Source organism: Hippoglossus stenolepis, chromosome 14 (assembly GCF_022539355.2).
Source record: "Hippoglossus stenolepis isolate QCI-W04-F060 chromosome 14, HSTE1.2, whole genome shotgun sequence".
Lineage (NCBI taxonomy): Eukaryota > Metazoa > Chordata > Actinopteri > Pleuronectiformes > Pleuronectidae > Hippoglossus > Hippoglossus stenolepis.
The window spans coordinates 6,757,303-6,775,748 of record NC_061496.1 but is presented as its reverse complement, the minus strand read 5'-3'; the positions used below and the strand labels follow the sequence as shown (position 1 = coordinate 6,775,748).

Here is an 18,446-nt window from a genome sequence, read left to right as displayed (position 1 = left end):
CTGCACAGGACCTTTTATGTGCAGAGGTGAATGCCCCACATTCAGAAACATCGACAGTTTATGTAGCGGGAAAACACTGTTGTCAAATTATTTTTACGGACATGTCACGGTCTATTAGTTTGCAGCTCAAGAGCGAAACGTTATTAGATGGACTGACAGTGACTATTTAAAAAAAACACTCGAGTAGCTTACATCTCATTTAAAAAGGTGCGTTCACTTGGTAATCTGATGATCTGATCAATCAAAATCCAATTTCCATGATGCAAAACCTGGATTAAATTTGAGTTTAACTGATTAAGAAGAAACACAATTAGCAGAGGTAGATTTCTGCTAGGGGGGGGGGAAATGACTGAGCCATATGAAGCAATGATCATGAGAAAGAAAAATCTCATGATCAGGATTCCATGTCCTTGTTTAGATCACCTGACCCTCTGCCTTGATCTGATCACTTCCTTAAACTAGACTGGCCTCACACTTGGCCTGTGTGTTGTAAAGGGTTCGAGGAAGTGCCGTGTTAATGTTGGTGCCATTTAGAAAAGGGATATGTTCAATTTTAATACAAATTTGAATCAACAGGTGACAGTTTGGTGGAAAATCGGTTTAGTGGTTTTTCCATAATCTTGCTGACACGGGTGAAAACTAAATGTAGAAAGACTTGCTGTGTTTAATTTGGGTTTAGTAAATTAGCATGCATGTGATTTCAACTGCACTTAGTGAGCCAGTCCAGTTTCAGGCGTTGGTAAGTGACTAACATGCAGCTCCTTGAAATCCCTTTACAATGCACACACAGGGTTTTAACCTCAGATCTGCCAGGTAAACTCAATTCCCCTGCTGTAGCCGTGCAGGGGAAGCCCCCGACTGTTCCTAGAAACACTGCAGCCACGGCTCGGTGACCTCTGACCTCTTGACTGTCCGCTCACAGACAGACCAGTAAAACAACAGACGAGACGGCCGCGCCTTTCAGCTTCTTCCTCGCTGCGTTTGCTCAGTGGCCTCCTCAGCAGAGCCCGGCTACATCCACTGATCACAGGGCGTAGCACTCTGCTCCAGAAGAGACACAGGACTCCCACTGTCGTCCTCTGCAAACAAATCCTGGAGCTGCGTCGTTAGCGGTGAATACCAGGTAAAGTTTGTGGATCCGACTGAAGAGCGACCTGATGGGAGTGATTTTCTTGTCCTTTAACGTTTGAGGTTGAAGCTACGATTATTCTGATGTGGAGAAAAAGTCACGAACGACACTTGCAGATCATCTCCGAGGGACAGAGACTGAGACTTTTCAGTAGATTTATAGTTTCAGTGCAAAGCAAATCAGTTTTACTGCCTGAATATAATATAGTATTAGCACATGAAATTTAATTTTCAGGGTAGATTTGGCCTATAAATTCCCCACTTCAATATTTCCAGATATGAATTGGCTGCAGAAGCTGGGGCTTAGCTCTCCTCCGCTCCATATTTAATCATGAAAGTCCATTTGAAGAAGTTATAGCAAATTCATCCTGTTAAGTAACGTGGATTAACATTCCTCGGCCTCACTGTGAAAAAAGAGAGAGGCCTGGAGATAGAGAGAAGAAGGAGACGGCGATCGGAGAAGTGCTTTAAGTTCAGCGCAGCATATATTGTGCCCCACTGCTGTAAATAACACACTGAAAAGCATTTTAGGGAGGACAGGGAGAATCCAAACAAACCCAGAGAAAAACCCTGCGAGGACGATTCATCATCTGGGACGAGGGGACTGTTTCATTCTCCCTCAGAAGCCACAGGCCGAGGGCAGAGAACGTTTTTCTCCATAAACAACTCCTTCAAACTGGATTCAATCATACTTGTGTTAGTCAACCAAAAAAAAAAGCAGAGTTCCATTCAGCACCAAGCCGCTCGCTCCTTCAGATGTGGAGGCAGACACTCAGGACATGTAAGGGGGTGGGGGGGTGTAGTTCAGGAGTTTGTTGAAATGAGGAAACTTTTAGCTTCTGATAATAAAGTGAGGATTTGTGGAAGAAGGCAGCGGATTGCTCTTCTCAGAGGTCAAACATCTTAATTCTCTTCTCATTGGCTCCAAATAGGCACTAAAGCAGCCCAACCCCTTCAGGGCCCTTATGGATCCCTTATCTCTAAATGTGTTGGGGGCCACAATGGATATCCAGCTGACTGCCTAAGAGCCCCCCCATTGTCTGCCAACGGAGTCGAGTCTTTCCTCGTGCAGAGGTCTCAGAATGACAATGGGACGTTAATCTAAAAACCAAAGAGCATTAACATGAGAGAGGAGTCTGACTGATGGCAAACAGCTCCGCTTTACATCGATGGAGGCCAATTATGAGACGCTTTCAGCAGCTTAGAAACAAATAGAAGGTCGCCCCTGAAAACACAGATCCTCCATGAGCGCGGTGATGGATGACTCAAACTTTCTTTATGGTGCGTAAAAGTCCCCACAGTGGATTTACGCACGAGGAGATGATGGGCAGAAAGTGAGGAGAGGAGCAGGGGGGGGGGAAGAGGGGAATGGATTTCTGAGGTGGAGGGAAGAGGACGAGAAGAAGTGAGACTCACCAGACGCGCTCAGGTCCAGGACGCAGTGGAGGAGCAGGACGATCCAGAGAGCGCAGCCTGGACATCTCCCCAGACGCTGGCACGCCGCTGCCCGAGTTGGGTACATTCCTCCGGCTCTGTGTTAAAACCTCCAGCCGCTCTTCACATCCACAGCTCGCACTGATTCAAGTTGTCGAGCTCCTCCAAGATTCAAACAAATCCTACGAGTCTGAGCAGGGGGACTTGTGCGTCCAAATAAAAAAAGACGCACACTCCGTGTAGAAAACACTGCGGGAGTGTGGAGAGGAAAGTTGTCTCCGTCTGTCTTGGTTTGTCTCTTCCCTCCTCACTGGAGCCCAGCTCACTTTCCCCCTCGTCTCTCTCTCTCTCTCTCTTTCTCTCCCTCCCTCTCTCTCTCTCAATCCTTCACTTCCACTGAGGAGAGACTCGTTTCCACAGGAGCCACATGGCTCTCATTAGCCGGGTGTCGCCACCACGTGTTCATTACAGGAACTGTTGGGGGGCACTTCAATGAGCTACAGCAGTGCCTGATCTAAACCTGCCTGTTTGGATTGGACTGATCTCTGGAGCTTACTTCAGAGTTATTCCTCGTCATTAGTGAGTTCTCCTCAAACAATGAACTGTCACTTTTTATTGTTTGTGTGCAGAGTGAAGGTAGAAAGCTTTGCATTCATCCTACCTGGTTTAAGATAAGATTAGATAGTCCTCTCTTAGTCCCAAGCAGCAAGAGTCACAAATAGGGATCAGTAAGTAACATGCGATACTTACCACTGCAGCCACAAACTTTACTGGTTATAACCCCACAACTTGTTATGTGGGGTGTGGTGTTGCTGTTGGCACGGTGATGAAATCAGGGAGAGTATTTTATTTTACTTAGACAATGAGCTAAACGTGATGAGCATCCAAAAGCAACATCAGTCCCGTGCAACGTGAAGCAGAGTCCGTTCTGCCTCTGGGTGTGATACTGAAAAAACAACTAATGAAATCAGGGAACGTGAATAAGGGATGTACATGATAGTTCTTTATACATCACATGGTGGAGAAAGTGCTGCACAAAGATGTACTGTTTAAATGTGTGTGATTGTGTGTGAATGGCAAAACTGTCATGTAAAGTATACACACACATATATACTGTATATACAGACCACTAACAGAACCTCAATTGTACGTATATACTGAATTTTCTTCCTAATCAAATAAGCCAACTTTACAACAATACATTAATTATATTCTTCTATTCTAGTGCTGTTGTCTGCATAATGAAAAATCAATAAAGAGCTTGTTATAATAACGACAGGAATTACCTTTCCACATTAAAACCATGTTCAAATCCTCTAACTCAGTGAACTTCATGTGATTTCCATCAATTCACCACATGTACAAAGACACATGGATGGGGGGTGTAAAGAGAAGAGAATGGGGCTTCTTGTGCCTAAAAGAATCACATCTGCAGACATGTTAAACACAACTATACACACACACAGACACACACACACTTTTACAGTTATTAATCCCAGAGCCTTACAGTAATACTAACCCAGCTCACCTTCTCTCCAGCTCCGCACCTTGTTTCATTTTACTCTGCTCACTTCAGGCTTTTGACACATACTCTGTGCGTGCGTAGTCTGCACACACAGGCCACTTTGAAAGACTAGCACCAGCGTTCTGCACGCGGCGAGAAGAGAATGGTAGTAATTTTGCATGTCCGGTTCTCCCATATTGTGACCTGCCCCCCCCCCCCGCTCATTAGAGGAAAACATCATCCTCGCAGAAGCCTGTTTTGATTTAACGGTCACAGGGGAAAGGAAAAGTATGAATCAATAATGCTTTGGACTGGAGATCTGAGAAAGGGTGCACTGGGTGGATCACATGTGTCGGGGCTTCACCTCGGATATCTCTGCTCCTCATCAAGCCCAGGCGTCCAGGTCCTGGTCGTCTGAAGCTGCCTCCTGAGAGCTCCTAATCAAAACCTTCCTTCCTTCTATAACACACTCAGAGGCGTCCCCCTGGAGAGAGACGCGGCTAAACCGGGAGATAACACTGCTTCCTGTGAACCTCCAGATAGCACAAGGGTGGGTCCAAGTGTGTGTCGGAGGAAAGACAAGCTTTAATTTTCATTCACTCGGCCTCTGTGTGGAATTCCCCCGTATTTCTGTTTACTGTACGTCATCTTTTCAGCATCCACTGCTCCACTGCGCCTTGATTGGCTGTGGAAATTAAGAATACGCTGATTGAGGGTTGAGGAACATCTGCAGCCGCCAAAACGTCTGATCATAAATCAAGCTGTTCAACACGTAAACAGAGACTGAGGCTCGTTTGCTAGTAGTGATTGTTTGATTGATCAGTCTCACTTTATTAGATTGGATGTACCAGAGGTGGTGATTTTGAAGAAGTGGTGTTGGAATATTCTTCTTTTTGATTAAACCAGACTGTACGTAAAAGGGGCTGAACTTTGAAATATGCAAAAAGACACATGATGCTTTTTCTGTTTTTAATTTTCTTGTATTGTGTTATAGGGCGAATTTTTGCTAGTTTCTGCTTCTGCCAGTCCACTGGGGTCAGCTATGGTCCTCTTGGAGTAAACGTTGTCATCCACTCAGCGGCCAGTCAGAGGTCAAAATGACCTACACACGTTGGAAGTGACCAATCAGAACCGAGTGGGTCAGCCGGCCAATCAGAGCAGACTGGGCTCAATCAGGCTTAAAGGGACAGGAGCTAAAACCAAGTGTTTCAGACAGAGGCTGAAAAGAGGAGCTGCAGCAACGGACAGTCTGAGGAAAGGTGTGTTTTTCTGATCATTAAAGCATGAAAAACCTTTTCAAGTGATAACACAAACTAAAATTATGAACCTAAAAACGAGCTGAATGTGTCTCCCTTTGAAACTGCAAACTGTAACTTCAGAGACTTCAGTGTCTTCTCCTTGTGGGTCTGAGCTTCTTTTGGAACGGCACACCAGAAAGTGTGTGTCTGCGTGTGCCTGATTTTACATGACATTTTAATGAACACAACAATGGACTGTTTGTGCTGTGGGGAGACGACGAGGGGAGCAAACACAACAACTGACGGCCACACTGGAGGAAATTGGGCGCGACTGATTAGGGTTTGGAGAAACGTGCGAGATGATATACATCATATGTCAGCTCCTTTAAAATGTTCTGCTCAAGCAGCCAAATTAATTCAAACTAAGCTGCGGATTTCTCTGTATTAAAGAAACTCGGAGCAGTGGAGGAGGTTTTCGGAGAAGGAAGAACTCGGCACTGGGCCGAGTAGCGACGTTACTTCTGACGTTTTCCTCCTTGATGTCTATCGACTTCATTTGTCCCAAATTAGGATATGATTATTAAAATTGCAACCATGCGTGGTGAAAGTCTTCTAACTTTCACAGGGGAGGGGATTAGGGTCCTGAAGGTGTCTTTAAAGATCTCAGAGGCCTCCTGCAGCACCCGGACAGGCGTCTCTTTGTTACACAGTGTGTGAGCACGTCACCTCAGTATTTCCTCTTGTTTTCTCCAGAACTGCCTCTGTCCCTTTTTCCGTCACATCCTCAGATGAATCTAAGCTGGTGCTTCAGCTGGATTTTTGCGCTTCATCCGCCAGAAAATGTGCAACCACTTTACACATTCTTCAATCAGCAGATAACTGCAGACAGTTGCCGTCCCAGTTGAGGCATCGTTAAATGGCTGACACACAATATTGGTCGTGCTCCATCATCTGTATCCACCTACACATCCCTCCACTCTGGGGAAATCATTTTAACTCAGTGCTACATGTTGTGTTTTCATGGGGTCACCTTTGAAATGCTGTGAGGTGTCTTTTGGAACAGTCAGTGTTAATGTACAACAAATGCAAGGGTGGAGGCAACTTGCAAACATTATGGTGCCGCTGCATTAAGAGAAAGGGAAGTCGTCATTGTGAGCAGGAAACATCGATGTCTTACACAGGAAATGATGATTTAATTCATCAACCTTTCAGAAACCGTTTCAAGAAAATGTGTTTAGAACAGCAACTTTATATTCTCCCATTCTTCTTTCCATATATTAATAAACTTCACTTCAAGTAAGGAGCAGGAAGGAGATTGTAATTTCAAACCCACTACTTATATTACAGTTACTAATATGTGAATGTGGTAGTCAAAGTATTCAGATGTTTTACTTTAGTAAAAATACCAAGATACTACAGAGAAGAAGCTGAGAACTGAAAAAAACAGAGAAGTCAAGCTTTTGGCTGTGGCTGAGATAAGTTAGCTACGAGCTGTCGTCAGTGTTCACACCCCCGCTTCCAGTACATGTTCTGGGATAAAGGGGCGAAAACAAGCATGGTGGTCCCCAGCTGATGACCCCGCAGCCAGCCAAGCAGATGGAGGTGCGGCAGGCCCAGGGCCCATTGCAGGTTTTACCACCGGTTCAAGTTAAATCGTCAAAATTGCCATAATTTTATATATTTTATCTTAATTAAATGTTTTTCAAATTGTCAGGAACACATTTTTGGGATCTTGATGCAAAAAGTTAGACACGCATATCGTCTTGAGATTTTTAAGTGCGTACAAGTTGGTGCAGATCCAGATAATTAATCGGTTCTGGTGGAAGAAAAATGTTTGGCACTTGAGTTTTGCAGGAACTTTTTCAGCAGTGAGGTTTCAGAGTCTGAGACGTGCACATTTCTCACATGTGCACGTGACGCTGCAGTTACGAGCTACAAGAGTGTTGATACTGCAGTTACGTTTGAGTGGTGAAATCAAAACAGGAACTGAATTGTTCACTTTGGAGGAGATGGAGAAAGGCATAACATTATTCAATCCACTTCTTCTGACTCTAATTCTGTATCATTGACACAGAAAATTGTGCCTGAGCATGAGAGCGAGTTCACAGAAGGAACCATAAGAACCGGAGGGGGAATGAAACCCACTTGTGCTTTCCTGACTCCTTTTTTTCGAGGACTTGGGAGAATGATGTCTTTGTCTGCCACGTTGCCCTCGACTGGCGAGCGAGCAACGAACAGGACGCTCTAAAGAAACGCGGCTCCGTGCCAGCTCCAGAGAAAAGCCATTTGGACATCTAATAGCTGCGGACCAGGCCGGCTTAATGTAAGCCTTATTGTGATTACCTGACATACTGACAGCCAATCCAAATACAGCCTGTGAGCCATTACAGGCCGAGCAAGAGGAACACATTATGTGTTGCACTGCGTCAGCCTGACAGGGCCTGAAACAAATGTTTTGTGAATCCTAAGAGAATAGAGGGGACCTGTTTGGGGCAGTTATGTATCCTGCATAGTGCTGACTGGGACTTTGAAGGCTGGAAAATGGGCCTTAAAAGCCTGATCCAACATGTTAAAGTCAACACAGACAAAAGGAATGGGACCATTTACTCAGATCTAGCTGGTACTGGGGTCCGGGTGTGTGTGTGTGTGTGTGTGTGTGTGTGTGTGTGTGTGTGTGTGTGTGTGACGTGTCTCAGAGCTTGTGTCAGTAAATCACAGGAAACGTAGAATAGCAGTAATAGTCAGCTGGAACACAACGTCGTCACACATCAGACGCTTCCAAAATCGGCGAGAAAATACAACTTGATTGGCCAATTAGTTCCAGTCCGGGAACTTCAACTATTTGCCATGTGTTTTCCGTGCGGAGGCGGGAGATTACTGCAAACAGGTAGAGGCGCTTGTGGCGGTCAGGGGGAATGACACTGACACGCGTGACGGAAATTGGCGGAAAATGTGCCATCTGTGATTGAGGCCAATTTTCCACCTCTTTTGAGTTCAGAGGGAAACACGCAGCGTGCACCTGATTTATTCCACCCACGCTCCTATTAGCGTAATCGTAGCCAATTTAAACACAGATATGAGGAGAAAGTTGACACCAATCCAGCACTTGTGGAGCCTCAAAAAGTCCAGTCTGCGTCAAACAACCTTTCACTCATTCCCTTTCCAAAAAAACCCAAATCTAAATCTGTTTCAGCTCCCGTCTGCTTGCCAGTGGGATCCTCCGACCTCCTGACACTTTTAAATGCTAATCGTTAATCAGGATTATACCGACTCTCTAATTACGCAAGATAACTTACGAGGGAGTGAGAGAATTAATTGGTTTATGCCTCTCCGCTTGCCTCAGGAATGTCTTTGGCGAGGCTTTATTCTCCTGGAAGCTCGCACCAAGACTTGGCTCGTTCGCCGCAGCCCAGGATCTCTGCATTTATCTAGAATCATTTCCCAAGTGAAAAAGGAGCTATTATTAATACCACCCCACTCACTCTCGTTTCAGTCTCTCTTGTGAGCTCTCGGTTTTCTAAACCCAGGTTCTGCTAAAGCAATTACAGCTGCAGACCCCCTGACACTTACTCAAGCTCCAGCTGGATTCTTGAAGGAAAGGTGCAGGATTTATACATACCTGGGTGTGCTGTGCATTTTGTGTGCCCGTGACACACATCGAAATATTACTTACATGCATGAAAAAAAGGAAGAAAGCAGATTTAAAACATGATCCCAGGTCTTATTTTGACGTAAATATCTTTTATTAATGGTGGATGAGTTAGTTCTCAAGGCTTTAGTTGTGGTGGTTGTGGAGAACAGAGGGAGAGGGAAGGCACTGGGTCGGTCGGGGAAATGTATGGACAGAGGGGTGAGACTGCCCCCACTTGCTGATGTATGAGAGTTCAGAGACAGATATGGACACACTTGGACAAACACAGTTTAAATGTGAGTCTTTAAATTCCCTTTAAAATGTCCCTTAAATTTGTTATTAATTCCAAATCTTTTTTTTTTTGGAATTTGTCTGAACGTACAGTAGAAGATGGCAGTGGATACTGGAATACGGGATGTTTGAGTTTCAGTTGTGCATCCAGCTCTGTGTTTTTTTTTTAAAGGGAACAGGAACAGAACACAAGACAGAATTCGAGTGCAGCTTCACCCCCTCCCCCCCCACGAGAGTGGAGGTATCCAGTTGCTGAGGAATCATGTGATCACAGTCGGGGCGGTACGTCCAGTCCGCTCACGGAGCTGAGAAACCTTCAGGGCGATGTCTACGAGGGGAGCCAGCATGACCTGGACCATGAGATAACACAGACACACAGAAAATATGACTTCCTGTTCAGGTTGTCTTCACAAATCGTCCATAACCAAACAACATAATATGTTGTAAAGTATGAGCTACATGCAACAACAGGAGCAAATTATTTAATGCAGAGTAATCAGAGTTAAAATATTATTTCTAAAAGCATCTTTTCCCCTTCCTCCATCTAACGTGATTTGAGAAAGTCTATTTGTCTAAACTTCGATAAATGAGGATTGATTAATATGTGTTATGATTAAATAACCAAACAATTAATACGTATATTTAAAAGGAGGTTGTGTTTTTGAAGGTCTGTTGGTTGTTTAGTTTGTCAGCAGGACGAAACTTGGTGGAAGGACTGATATCTACGAGTGTTAACTACATGAGACCAAAGTCTTCATATGTGTAGAGGAGGCAGAGGAATAAAACACACAAGGACAGATAGAGATAAGATAAAAAACATATAATTGGATAGAAAGAACAAAATAAATATCTGAAACTTCAATCTATCTTACTGGCTGGGATAATAAATAAAGCTCAGCACTGCTGGAACATAAACAACTTCACTGAGTTCATTTCTCTTTCTAATTGTTATATGCAGCTCTAGTGACCATTAACAAACCCCAGTCAGTTGTGTGGCCTTTCGGGGCCTTTTGATACACAACCAATTACAACCAGTAAAAATCACTCCTGATTAATAGTTTCAATGAAATGTAAAAGGAGCAGATCATGAACCTCCCCTGAGATGGAGCAGAAACATAAACTGTCCTGGTCTAAGCAGAGAGCTGCCAGAATGAAATCTTTTCCCGGTGGTGGTTCTCAGCCGGAGATGAGCAAACCAAAAATAAACTCAGAAAATAACTTTTGGTTGTTGTGCAGACGTTCTCCTCTTCCTCGAAACCTGCTCTAATCAAAAATAAAACCCTCTGGGAGTGTAAATCAAACTAAGTCGGAGTCAGCCAACTGAACCCTTCACCCTGAGGCCATTTATCTGTCAAGTTAAGACCCTGAAACAATATGTTTCTGCTTATCTGTTCATTCACGGAGTTAAAGCGCTGAAGAGGATAAAGGGCTGGAGGAGAATTTTTACTCATTTTTTTTGGAGCTTGTCTCGCTTTCTTGTTCTACATCCCCTCCCTGTCCACACCAGTCAGAATGACTTTATGAAGTGTCTAGTTGGAACTAGCGCTCTTTATTTTCCCCTGATGCTAACTTTCCCCTTTCTTCATACTGGCCCTGATAAGCTGCCATAACTCAAGACTTGGCCAAACAACTCCATCGCCTCTCATGTTTAATACCACCTCTGGAACTTGTTTCTGGAGCGCTCCACTCAACACAAGCTGGCTGTCTTGGACATTACAGATCATTCCACTCAGCGTGGAGTTCTGGGGCCCGAGCCAACGAGCACTCAAAGCTCATTTCACTTTTGACACTAGCAGTTGACCTTTGACCAGTTTTGTAAAAGATGATGCCTCTTTTTTTTTTTCTACATATGAAAATATTCCAAGAGAAAAGATAAATCTGTTCCTGGTCCTGTGGATGTTTATTTTCCTATTTGATGACTTCATTGTCTAGTCTTTCCTTCTCTCTGGATCTAGCTGGCTGGAATCACTCCACTAGCGGCCTGACCTGTGGGTCCTGGTAAATCTTCTGGGGGTCCTTCTCATAGCTGTCAATGTAGAGCCTGACGGTTGCTCCCGCGCTGCCTGTACCGCTGAGACGGAAAATAATCCTGGACCCGTCGGAGAAGATGATCCTGAGGCCCTGAGAGAGCGAGAGACGGATGAGAGACGATGATGAATGAAAATGCAGTGTAAAAGGAAAACATGTGGAGTACAAGAGGTACGGTAAGCCACACCGCTGCATGCTGGGTAACATGACTTTATTATGTATTGAGTCAATTCTAACATCAAGTCACTGTTTGGGTTACGAAGGTCTGACGGCAGGAGGAAGAATATGGACTACATCCAATGATAGATGGAAAACTGAGGGAGCACAGTATCGTTTTTCTTTATGAAACCTGCCTTGTCGGCTCCTTACCTGGTTTTTGGAAACACTTCCATCGACAGGGTCCGTGTAGGCGAAGTTGTCCGAGACAGCCACCTTGTAAGTCTTATCGCCCGAGGACAACTTCTTTCCTATGAAGGACGGGTCGAACATCGCCGTCTCCAGATCCTTGACCATCTTGTTGGCAGCGTCTGAGTCGACCTCCTCGTAGTCGTACCTGCGATGGGAAGGTGAAATCAGGTTTATGAGTTTAATCTAAAAGTGTAGGAGGGATGATTTTGAGTTTGTGGGCAAGTTACTTTCTTTTTTATTTGCAAGGATAACAACTTTTGTTCTGTGAAAACTTCAAGTTTCTACAAGCCAGACTTAAAACAGCTACACTTAGTGGACAGTTTATTAGGTACACCTAGTTAAAACTAAAGTGATGTAATGTAACAGTAATTCTATTCATTCTCCCTTCATGTTTGTTTTTATTGAAATTTGAAATGATAAAGTTGGTTGGACGTAGTTTCTGGTGCAGTCTAACTGTATTGTATTATACAGAGAGGTTATTCAGTATATCTTTATTGATAGAAATGTCTGTCACTAATAAAACGTAACATAACTCAATTCAACAGCATCTCAAACCCACCTGAACAACTGAGCTGTACTTCTCTTATTCTCCACTAGATGGCAGAGTGCCATTTAACCAAACTACTGTGTATCCCTGCATCATCTCAGTCAAATATTAAATGTCTTTTTATCTCTGGCAACTTGAAATATTTTTCTTCAGGGACTCAGGCCCACTTTCCATAAACCATCCTACATGGACCAGTGCTGACCTGGTGAAGAAGTTCCTGCCAAACTTCTGCCAGTGATCCTTCATGATGTCTTCCACGCTCTGTTTCCTGGTGGCTAAGATTGACAACCATGCGAGCACCGCCCACAGGCCGTCCTTCTCACGGATATGATCTGAGCCTGGTTGGTTAGAGGACGGAGAGGAGAAGGGGGTGAGTGAGGGGCACTTCCATCTCTTACAACAGTTCTGTGTTTACTAATGTGATGACTTTTATTCACCGGTGCCGAAGCTCTCCTCTCCGCACAGGGAGAGTTTGCCGGCATCCATCAGGTTCCCAAAGAACTTCCAGCCAGTTGGAGTCTCGTACAGCTGCATCTTAAGAGCTTTGGCCACACTGGAACAGATTGGCACGCAAAATAAACCACAAAAGAAAACATTGCATCTGTAACCAAGTGGAGATCAGTGCTCTGACAGTTCACCCAAGAGGTAAAACTTCAGAGTAGCTGTTGTGTTAAATGGTTTTTACTTGTCCAGGGCTCCACTGGTGGGCATACTGCGGGCCAGTCCTTTGACACCAGTCTTCTGGAAGTAAGGGATACTGGTGATGTTGGCAGCGATGACAGCCACAGAGTCTGAGGGGTTCACGAAGAAGCCATGTTTCCCCAGCACCATGTTACGGTCCTGAATATGGGGGGGGGGAACAATCGCCAATATGAGACATGATTTATTATATTTCAATTAACAGTAATTAACTTCCTGAAAAGTGGTAAATGTTTGTTCAGTGGGTTAATGGAATATATTTTAGAAAAGATTCCCTACATAAATCATAAATATTCTTCTTAGATCTCATTATGAATTCTGAAGATATGACACATCAGGCATATTTCTCTTATATATCACTTTTATATAATAAAATTTGGCAGATTCTTTTTCCAAAATGAGAAAAATGTTGCTTAAGAAAAATGGCTAATGAAACCTGGGCCAAAGTCAGAATTACTCAGCCCAGGACCCAGGCCCAAAAAAGAAAAACCCTTAAAACCTAAAACTTGATAAACCGGAGCTGACATCATAGATTGAAATCCAGTACACCCCCCCCCCGACATACCGTCTGTTCAAAACAGCTATAAAGAATCACGCCCTCTGGAAGAGACCCTGACTTACACCATCACCATCGAAAGCGGCTCCAAAGTCATATTCTCCTCCCTTCATGGTGTTGACCAGGTCGGCAGCGTAGGTCAGGTTGGGGTCGGGGTGGTGGCCCCCGAAGTCCTCCTTGGGGACGCAGTTGACGGCCGAGTTGGCAGGAGAACCCAGCTCCTCACAGACGATCTTCTTCACGTAAGGACCGACCACTAGAGGGGGACAGCGCGTCATTAAAAAGGAGTCGTTATGCCCTCACAGGGATATAAAGGTTCTCTGAATGAGGACATTAACTGTGACCGTCAGCGTCTGGAGTTCACCACATTAAACTTTACTTTAATACCAGTTGGATCAGACATTAATCCAAGTGTCCAACCTCCTTATGGAATTTTATTTCCAATCATTTCTTCTCCTCGACTGGTTCTCAATTTTATGTTGGTATATAGTTAATGTTGGTAAAATTCACCTCAAACTCCCATCATTCCATAAACAAATGGGAATTCTGATATATTTACATTACAAACATAGCGTTACTCCACAGTGATCCTACATATTTGGAATAATAGATAAACTGCTTTTCTTTCATCAAGCTCGATAATTATGTTGAATTTATTCAGAATTCCCTGTTTCTTCTTTCTTTTGTGTAGAAACAATAAAAAAAGTAACCTAATAAAGTTTTTTATCAGTTCATTCATCAGTACACCGTCAGCCTTGTCATTTTGAGAAATTTGTTTGGATAGTGTTTGGCTATTGCGACACAATATTTTTTTTTATTAACAAAGTTAAAGAGATATAATTTTAAGTGTTATCCAGCACTACTTACAGAGACTCCAGACATGGTGCTGGTGCTGTCCTGCTTTGTTGCTTGATCATATTTATCCTAAGTTAACTTTACTTTGGAAAGTAAGTTTTGTTTGATATTGATGATCGTGACATGAATCTGATGTTGACTGTATCGGAATGTTCTGACGAAAAACTTTGAAGAGCTCTTAAACCTACTCTTTTGTGTATTTTTTTTAATTAATATTATTATTCAACCTATTTTCCCACTGGGATATTAAGACTAATTATATAACTACATTTATAAAAATCGATTTAGAGGAACTGCACACTACCTTACAATCTTACAGAGTACTTAATTATAAAACTATAAAACTATAAAACTCCTTTACACTATAAAAATCAAAAGCCTGTGTCGTGCTGGTTCCTACCTCCATGCATAGCATCCAGTCGGACGTTGATGTGATTTGCTCCAGAGAGGAGCTTCTTCAGTGCAGCAAAGTCGAAGATGCCTCTCAGCATCTCAGCATAGGCCTCCACCGAGTCCACAATCTCCACTGAGACGAATGAGAGGAAACACAACACAGTCAAGACATCTGAAGAAGTGAAGTGACTTTCATTACAGACTGCTCGGTAGATAAAACAATGCCATTCACTCATTATCAAAGAAGATGATCATGTTTTAAAGCAAAATGTTGCGACCACATTGCAACTACCTGCTGTTAACCTTAAACAAATCAATAAGTAAAGTGCCATTATACTGTTGGGCTGTGCTTCTCATGCTCGTGTACCTGTGAAAGGTTTGAAAGTGTCCACTTCAAATGTCTGCTTGCCAATTTTGGCCAGATCCACTTTCAGCTCTGGGCAGATGTGATACTCCTGCAGGCTTTTGCTGACCTCAAATATTTTGTTTGTGATGGCCTCTGGAGCGGGACCTGGGGACAAAAGTGGATGGTTATAGTGTGATACTGTGCTCAAGTCGAACAGCGTTTTAAATATTACACATTCCTCTTCACCCGAGTAGGAACCTTAGGTCTGTGAGCTTCTTTGACAACTGGGAGTATAATGTAGTCACCGCTCACCTCCACTGGCGATGTTGTACTTGATGCCAAAGTCTCCATTGGGGCCACCCGGGTTGTGGCTGGCTGTGAGGATGATGCCCCCAACTGCCTTGATCTTGCGGATCACGCAGGAGACTGCAGGCGTGGACATGATGCCATTCTGACCAATCACCAGGCGATTAATCTGCAGGTTGGAACAACAAAAGGAGAAATGGGGGAGACAGGAGAACAGGTTAATCCACAACACTGTCAGTTAAATACGTAGGGTGGGAGACAGGCAGCGAAGATACAGTCACTGCAATTATGATATATTTAAAACATATAGTACTGTGCAAAACCTGTTAATTCTTATCCATCAAACAACGCCACCGGGAAGGTACCAGGATTTGTTCAAAATGTATTCTGAAGCATGATAATGACTGAAAAAACTATACAGCCAGAATCATAAAGATCTATGCTTGGCGACAAGAACAACAAGGGAGACCTTGCAACAAATCGTGTGGTGACAACACTGCACTAAACTCAACCTAATGGAGTCGGTCTGAGATAACGTGAAGAGACAGAGGACAGACAGATCAGTGGCGAGAAACTAAAACTGTGGCGAGTTGTCAGAGATGCTTTGGAACAACCTTGAAACAATTTCGAAAAACCTGCACACACCAAATATCAATTTAATTTAAATGTTTCTGGTCACTGCACTTTGGACGTAATGCAAGTCCTTTACACTGCTGCAGAAAATACCACATACAGTACATACTGTATCTTCATGTTACATCTATCTCAGTCCAGTAACCATCCTTTTTTAAAACATGCAGCGGTTTGCTCTGTGCAAACATTAACAGAGACGCCTCTGTATGTGTACGTGTGGCAATGAAACAGCTTCCTCACTGCTTCGTTTCCCAACCACAGACACTCGTGGAGAGACTGCAAGAAATATCCAAAAGCTTTGAGCAGCTTGAACCCACTGACATCAGTGAGGAACCCCTGCATAACCATTAGCTGCTGCCTGTAGAGTAACTGTGAACGAGACACAGGGTCACAGATGCAGCAAACATGGGATTTCTTTTTTTTTTTTTTGTTGCTTGCAATTGTGAATGCAGCATTTTGGGATGACACATCGGATGATTTCATATTTAAGAAACGTACTGTATGTCCCCTTCATTCATTTGACCCGTGCAGCTTCTGCTACAGACATATGCAGGGCAACGTGACTGGCTGCACGTTTCTCGACACCCCCCCCCTCCCCTCTCCAGACTGGAGTCCCCTGAGCAGCCAGTGGCATCTCACTGCAGCTATTACGAAACGACACAACGTCACGCTTCCTTTTCATGCACGATTCAAACACAGGTTTGCTCATTTTTGCAATTTTGCAAATCCCCAAACATGCGATTATATTAATCTCCAGAAAAAGGATTTAAATCTTTAATGCTGGAGCAAAGATGCAAAGAAGTGGTCGTGTCATTGGCCAGTGTTTAAATGTCAAAGGCAAAGGTTTGACATGACACCCCCTCCTCTTCGTGCACTTTATCCAAAAGGTCACTGCAGTCAATCTGAGACTGGAGACTGTGCAGGAGAAGCCAGACATGTGATGCTAACATGTCATTTTAAAACACTGTAACTTCTGCAAAACCCTCACGAGAACCAATGAGTCTCCTTCCACGTGCACAACCTGAGATCTTGCACAATATCTAATATCAAATACTGACATGTGGAGGCAGGAAGCTCCTGTTTGCTGCAACACTGATTCTCTATGAAACCACAGGAATGAGGGGAAGCTTCACTTTAGTGCACCGCATCACTTTTAGCGTTAACATGTTAAATACACGTGTTTATACCCTTGACAACACCTGGAACAAAACTAGCTTGAACACTGATAACGTCCCGGTAATGTTAGCTTCCTTTATGGCACATTATTGTTGAGTTATTTGCCTGTTTTTCGCATTGACGTTAGCATTAGTGACCAGACATGACTTTGCAGAGCCGATAACTTCCGGCCAGCCAGTGAACATCAAGCTAAACTGTCATATTACACTGGAAACATCACATTTGGAGGCTAATAGCATGAAGCTGCTCGAGCCTGCGAATATAACGTTATGAGAGCAAACCTGTCAGTTAGCTCGATGTTCACTTGCTAGCTGCAAGTTATTACCTCTGCAAAGTAAAAAAACATGCTAATAACTTAACAACAACGTGTCATATGCATCAAAGTGTGGTTACATATAGTTTTGTTTTAGGTATAAAAACGTATAATTAACATTTGAATACGAAGTGATGCTCTGAAATGAATGAATGGGTCGGTTAGCTCGATGTTAACTTGCTAGCTAGCTGGTTGTGTTTGTCCAGGCTGACTGTTGCCTCTCGTCAGCCGGAGGTGGACGGTGCTCCCCCCCCGGTAGACTGACCCCGTTGGCCGCGGCGATCTGCACGATGAGCTGGATCGCGTCCTTCATGAAGAAGCGGCCGTCCCCTCCCACCACCAGGGCGGCCGCCTGCCGCTCGGAGGGCTCGACCACCGAGAGGGTGCTCTGGATGAAGTTCTCCGCATAGTGCTGGTTCTGCTGGAACACGGTCACCCGCTTCCTCAGGCCGCTCGTGCCGGGCTTCTGGTCCGCGTACGGCTTGGTCTTCACCGTGGTTATTTTCACCATGTTGACCCGCACAGTGAGCTCCTCTCGTCGGTCAGAGTGAACCGCGGCGATCCGGCCCGACGAGGAGCGGACCACTCCCCCCGGTGGACCCGCCCTCTCGGTTTAAAGGGCAAGTGGGGGTCGGATCAACATCCAACAACATGGGCTTGTATTGATAATAGTTAGTGCAATAACTTCTCATCTGGGTTTTTAGGATTATAAAGAACACATGACAGGTATTTAAGAAATAAAAAATACTGCACTGTGGGGACATAATGCTGCTCAGGGCCGTAGCCAGGATTTAGAGGTACTGGGGGTTCCAGTGACCCCCCCAGTAACCCACCACAACCATCATATTATTTTAACCAGTAGTTTTCTAAGTATTTTTGCCTTTATGATGAATGAACCCTCTGGAGACGTCGTTGGCCCATCAGCGAAACGCTGAGGAGCGAAGGCGCCCACTTGATAAC

The 18,446-nt window shown here is 44.1% G+C and overlaps 2 protein-coding genes across 3 annotated transcripts in view; both read right to left on the bottom strand.

The window, feature by feature from the left end:
• The window catches only part of ror1 (receptor tyrosine kinase-like orphan receptor 1), a 122,434-nt gene extending 119,457 nt beyond the window's left edge, over nt 1-2,977 (bottom strand). For both annotated transcript variants that reach the window (XM_035176027.2, XM_035176029.2), the window contains exon 1: nt 2,545-2,977. In XM_035176027.2, coding sequence (XP_035031918.1) covers nt 2,545-2,650 — 106 coding nt within the window. In that variant the 5' untranslated portion in view covers nt 2,651-2,977. The remainder of the gene's footprint in view (nt 1-2,544) is intronic.
• Nucleotides 2,978-9,025: 6,048 nt separating this feature from the next.
• pgm1 (phosphoglucomutase 1) lies at nt 9,026-18,063 on the bottom strand. Its single transcript, XM_035176419.2, has 11 exons — nt 17,752-18,063; nt 15,371-15,533; nt 15,080-15,223; nt 14,720-14,845; nt 13,530-13,720; nt 12,895-13,049; nt 12,647-12,762; nt 12,412-12,547; nt 11,624-11,807; nt 11,213-11,347; nt 9,026-9,576 (listed from the first exon to the last, which is right to left on the bottom strand). The coding sequence occupies exons 1-11, from the start codon at nt 17,995-17,997 to the stop codon at nt 9,487-9,489; spliced, it is 1,686 nt and encodes a 561-aa protein (XP_035032310.1). The 5' UTR covers nt 17,998-18,063; the 3' UTR covers nt 9,026-9,486.
• Nucleotides 18,064-18,446: the final 383 nt, after the last annotated feature.

Excerpts from the sequence above, each read along its gene's own strand:
- pgm1 (XM_035176419.2), bottom strand. The coding sequence starts at position 17,997 with ATGGTGAAAATAACCACGGTGAAGACCAAGCCGTACGCGGACCAGAAG. Across the intron at positions 15,534-17,751 it reads AGATCGCCGCGGCCAACGGG|ATTAATCGCCTGGTGATTGG; the intron begins GTCAGTCTACCG and ends TCCAACCTGCAG. Across the intron at positions 11,808-12,411 it reads GGCAGGAACTTCTTCACCAG|GTACGACTACGAGGAGGTCG; the intron begins GTCAGCACTGGT and ends TTCCCATCGCAG.